This window comes from Piliocolobus tephrosceles, chromosome 7 (genome assembly GCF_002776525.5).
Source record: "Piliocolobus tephrosceles isolate RC106 chromosome 7, ASM277652v3, whole genome shotgun sequence".
Lineage (NCBI taxonomy): Eukaryota > Metazoa > Chordata > Mammalia > Primates > Cercopithecidae > Piliocolobus > Piliocolobus tephrosceles.
The window spans coordinates 135,597,542-135,603,541 of NC_045440.1; the positions used below are offsets into that span (position 1 = coordinate 135,597,542).

Sequence of the window (6,000 nt, forward strand, 5' to 3'; positions counted from 1 at the left end):
ACAAATGTCCTGGAACCACTAGATAACCTCAGAGAAAAATACTAATCTCAATCCCTACCTTCCACCAAACACAAACATTAATTATTAAGTTGGGTAATCAATGTCTACGTAAAATCTGAAACCAAAACTTCTAAAACAAAACATAGGAAAGAGTCCTTTCAAACTTAAAATGAGCAAAAAGATTTCTTAGGACACATAGAGTACTAAACAAAATGGGTAAATTGGTCTTCATCCAAATTAAAAACTTACCCTTAAAAGACTCCAGTAAGAAAATGAAAAGGCAGACCACAAACTGAGAAAATACAGTATACACAGTACCGATATCTGATAAAGAACCCCTACAACGGAAAAATAAAAAGACAATTTTCAAAATAGCCAAGACAGTAGACATTTTACAAAAGGAATGTTTGAATCGCCAATAAGCATGTGTAAAAGTGTTTAAAAGCATTAGTTAACAAGGAAATGCAAATTTAAATAGCAGGATATGACTTTGTGCCCATTAAAATGAGAGAATTGAGTATATTCACAAAAAGACATGTGAATGTTTATGACAGCTTTATTCATAGTTGCCAAATGTCCATTATCACAAGAACAGACTAATGATGATAATATAATGAAATACTATTCAGCAATAAAAAGGAACACAATTTTTGGGATAAATCTAAAAAACATATTAAGTAACAGAAATCAGACATAAAAAGACAGTTTGTTGGACTGTTCATAGAGCCTGTATAGACCATTTACATGAAGTTTAAGAACAAGCACCACTAATCTTCAGTGATGGAGATCAGAACATAGTTGTTGCATGTAGATGTATGTGTATGGGTATGTCAGAGTGGGGAGAAATTGACTAGTTAGGGACATGAAACATTTTGAGGGTGATTGAAAGTGTTCAGTATCTCTTGAACCCGGGAGGAGGAGGTTGCAGTGAGCCAAGATCACACCATTGCAATCCAGCCTGGGTGGCAAGAGTAAAACTCCATCTCAAAAAAAAAAAAGAAAGTGTTCATTATCTCTTTTGGACTATGATTTACATGGGTGTGATTTACATGAGTGTATACATTTGTCAATTTTTGTCAAACAGTACACTTAAGATCAGTGTATTTCACTCTGTGAAAATTATCCCTTAATAAAAAATTTAAGTGTATTGTAAATACTGGAACAATTCCAAAATTATTATTAGTTACCAAAAATAGATATATCAGGAAAATAGAAGAAAACCAACTGAATAATTTAACAATTGAGGATAATTTACAGTTAAAAATAATTATATGAAATTAATATCTGTGCATTTATTAATTAAAATGAAAACATTCTTAACCATGAACTAATAAATTCAAAGAACTTTATAAGACTTAAATGAAGAAACTATGTATCTCTGAGATATGCTTAAGAATATTTATATAAATGGAAACATTCTTGAATAGGAAGTTAATATAGACATCCGTTTTCTGTAGATTGAGCTATCATTTTAGTAAGATAATTTTTTTTAAGTATTTGAACAAATGATGCTAAGGGCAATGTGAAAGAATCCACATGCAAAAGCAGTCAGGAAAATGCTGTAGAAAGAAACAAGGGAGCATTTGCCTTGCTTGGTAGAAAAACATATGACAGATCTTTGGTGCTTACATCAGGTTGGACCTGCATATGGGTAAGTGGAAGAGAGGAAAATTCAAGTATAGAAGGTATCTGTGGTAAAGATAAGATTTCAGATTTTCAAGGAAAAGAGCAACTGTTGAGTTAATCTCGTTTGGACAACTGCTAAACACTACTGACCAGTGAGAGAGGGTTGGGGCAAGATTTCTACTTCACTGCTTTTACCAAAATAGACAACTTCACTCATTGTTTAGAAAAATACATAAAAACACTAGAATTAATACAGGAGTATTTCTTGTAATCTTGACATAGAGGGAACGCTGTTCTTAGCATAACTCAAAAACTAAAAATTATAAGGAAATAATTGATTTTTTGGTAAGGTTTTTAAGCATTTGGCAACAAAAAAAGTTGAGAAATAATGAATTGGAGGAAAGCATTTATATCATATGACAAAAGGTTAGTTTCCCAAATTGATAAGAGAAAAATATCTGAGTAGGATTAGAGGCAGTGGACTTAAATAGGCAGTTTACATTTTCAAAGAAACCTAAAATGGATACTACAAAGATATTTGCCATTAATAGTAACATAAGTTAAAAATGAAAATAAGAAAGAATTACCTCCTGCCTCTCAGCTTGGCAAAGCTGTTTTAAAAAGACTGACTATATCTAATATTTGTAACAGTGTAAAAGGTACACTGAAAAGCTGAAAGTGTAAATTGCTGGTATTCCGGCTATATATATGTACCAAAGTCAAAATTTTGAATACATTTTGATGAGAAATTCTGCTCATAAGACTATAAACCAAGGAGACAACCAGTCAGAATAAAATTATGTATGTATAAGAACAGACTTGTTAACGTTATTATGATGAAAAAGTGAAAATGAACCTGTATTTGTTCTCTGGATTAAATCAAGTATGATATATCTGTATAATGAAATACCATGCTATCATCAAAAACATAATATCTGTATACATGAAATAATTTTTTACTAATGAAACAAAGCAGCTTACAAGAATGGGTATAGAGTATAATCGCATTTAAAATTATATATACATATTTTCCAAGGAAAATGTCCGCTTTAGACTTAAAAACAGTTTGACACTACTGTGGTCTGTTTCCCATGCAGCCTTGTAGCTGGCCAGTAACTACAATGTCATTGATCTCTGTAGTTGAGGAGTCTGACTTTGATATTTGCCGATAGTAAACAGAATACTCGGTGACTCTAACAGCTTGTGAGTACACTTGCTGACCATGTTCTTTTGTTCTTTTACAGTCCTCCTCCCAGTCCATCAGGAACACTGACCATTACTTCTGGGCATGCCCAATACCAGTCTGTCCCAGTCTATGAGATGAAGTTTCCAGATCTGTGTGTGTACTGATTGGCTTATGAAGACCTCAGCATATGATTTGTAAAGCCTAAAAATTATGGCCAAGCTGAGCTGTCAAGGTTTACCTAATGTGTATTAACATACTTCTTGAAAATAATGATGGAACATATCTTTAACCAAATGCTTGGCATACCATATTAGAAGTTTTGGAGCTATATATAATTTCAAGTACTTTCGAAGATAGATTTATGTCATGTTAATTTGAGGTTCCTGTTGCCTTTTAAGTTGAACATGTTTTGGTTTCACTTTATTCCACTGTTAAGTAGTATATTTTAAACTTTTCACAAATGTAATGTTTTTTCAAAAGTAAGCCTTCAGAGGATTGAAACTGTATAAATTGTTTCTCTCTTAAACATCTACACAGCCGCTTAGGTGTAGAATTTTTGTTGTTGTTTTCTGCAAAGGCAGATACATTTAAATATATTCCTAGTCCTGGGGCTGCAAAACTGTTCGGTGGCTTTTTGTCCCCATGCTTTAGATAAGCTGGGATAGGCACCCTGCTATTCAGTTACTGTAATAATGTGTGATAGGCATTCCTCATCTTCACAATAATAGGACATCTGTTGAATAGCATTCCTCGAATATGACCCTAAAAACGCCATACTTTAAATTGTCCAGTTCTTGTAATACTGTGTTTCCTGCCAAGAGTTTGACCATTCTGCTTGAGAAGTGTAGAGCTTACTCTTGGAGTACCAAACTGTGCAATATTTTTACATCATAAGATGTATTAGTTTACAGGCTGTGCTTTGAAATTATAGTAGTATTTTGCTGTGGCTCCATTAATTAAATGAGATATATATTTAGTGCAGAAGAAAGACATTTAAAACAGCTATTAGTTCACCTGTGAAGAGTCTGTACATTTTGATTTCCATTAAGAGTACATTGATTTACATTTGTATATTGTGCATTGTTTTAGATCCTCATAGTCAAAAAATTCTCCAGATGGACTTTTAATTTGTAAGATTTGAACTGTGACTTGTACGCATCTGTTTAGAATCAGTTATATCATATTTGAAAAGCTGCCTGTGTTTTAACAATCAAGTGTGCTAAAGTTTGTCAATTTAAGCTGCTTTTGATTTCAGCTACCAAGATCACAGGTGCACTCTACACATACACTGACAGACCCATAAAAGTACTTACATCTTAGTGAATTCTATCACGTGGTAAAATGAACAGCTTTCTTTGTAACTCAGAAAATTGTCTTAGGACATTTTTATAAAGTCACCTGTTTATAGTTCTATCTTTTCAGATTCCATTTCTTTTTACATAAAACAGCATACATATCAAAAACTGTAGCCTAGAAGACAGTTTAATTTTTGGCTTTTGTTTTTGTTTAAAAAATTGCAGTGAAGAATGGGATGTTTGTGTTTATGGCTATTTGGGCACCTGTAGTAGAAACGGAAAAAAGTAAGGAAATGATAATAGGACAAGCATACTTGAAAATTTCTGAATACTTAAACAGAAGCGCAACATCTTGAAAACCAGTCTAGTCATTGAAACCTATGAAATGACACTGAAAGATCCTGGGCTGCTTCTTAAATGTAGATCAGCAAGACTTGTTTCACAGTGCCAGTGGAGTCACTACCGCTGGAGGACTGAAGGGCCCTGTGGCAGCTGTCACTGGAACTTTGCCTCTTGATCAGGTAAAATGCTACACCAGTCAGTAAAGCCAAGTTGTATTTTTTTTATTGCCCTTTTTTCCTTCTGTATTTTTAAAGAAGGATGTTAATTTTTGACTCTATATTTTAAAAAAATCTAAGCAGGGGGACATGCAAAAACAATCATCATCCACTTGGATGTCATTTTATAGATTAACACTGTGTGCTTTTGTATGGAAATATATATATAATTTAATAGTATAAAAAATAAAATATTCATTTGCACTTCTGTGAAACACAAACTTTGCTCTACAAAATTTCGTGTTTCTTAGTGATTTTAAAATGCATGTGTTGCATGTAAAGGAAAACCATTACAATTAATGTTGGTCACACCTTTATCTTGGTCTTTGTTGATTTGGGTTTTGTCGGGGTTTTTGTTACTGTTTTTAAATTACACTAGGCTTCTTCATATCGTGGATTTCTGAACTGGTCTTGTTGACAAGGATTCCCAAGAAATGGTTCTGTTCACTGGCTGCCTCTCCCATATCTGCAGGAGATTCTGCAGGAACAGGGTGTGCACATGGTGGTGTAGCCAGTTCAGGTACTGAACATTTAGGGTTTGGTGAAGTTCACTGTATTGCTATATTTTTGTAGATATATGAAACTCAATAAATTGTTAATCATTCTCTTTTTGCTGTATCGAGTTGCTTGTATCACTCTTTCTTTCATGACATTAAACAGTTAACATTTAAATGTTCCTCCTGTACTCGTGTTGTCCATGACCACTTACAGAGTTTTATTGTTATTGGAGTTTACACACACACATACTTCCTTAATACTTCTGAACTCATCATCTTTTAGAATAATAGTACTACACTTTACCAGCAATTCACTTCTCCCTACCCAAAATGTTTTTCTTCCTGTCTGAAAATGGAACTAATTTGTCTTATTCGTGCTTATATCTGTATTAAAGTTAGTTTTTGAAATGTAAAAATTCACTGTGCAATTCGTATGTAAGCAATAAAACATAAATCAGATTACTTGTATTTAAGTTCATTTTTTATAATAGCTACTGTTACATTTAATTAAATTTATTCAATATTTGCTTAAATTAAAAACGAAGAGCTTCTTTTGAGCCCAGTAGTTCAAGGCTGCGGTGAGCTAGGATCATGCCACTGTACTCCAGTCTGGTTGACAAAGCATGACCCCATCTCAAAAACAAAAAATGAAGAGCTTTAGTAGAAATGAATTTGCCAAGTGGATTCATTCCCATGTACATTGGAATATCAGAATGATAACTACTAGTCATGACAAGACATAGTAAGGTAAAGTTCACAGTGTGTGCTTGTGAAAATGTAGTTGCCATCTCCGTGTCAGTCTTAATGATTGTCTTTTCAACCCTACCTCCTTGTCCTAT

The 6,000-nt window shown here is 33.3% G+C and overlaps 1 protein-coding gene across 1 annotated transcript in view; it reads left to right on the top strand.

The window, feature by feature from the left end:
- Positions 1–5,577, top strand: part of EFR3A (EFR3 homolog A) — a 97,062-nt gene extending 91,485 nt beyond the window's left edge. The window contains exon 21 of the mRNA XM_026454564.2: positions 2,871–5,577. Within this exon, the coding sequence (XP_026310349.1) occupies positions 2,871–2,976 (106 nt within the window). The 3' untranslated portion in view covers positions 2,977–5,577. The remainder of the gene's footprint in view (positions 1–2,870) is intronic.
- The last annotated feature ends 423 nt before the right edge of the window (positions 5,578–6,000 follow it).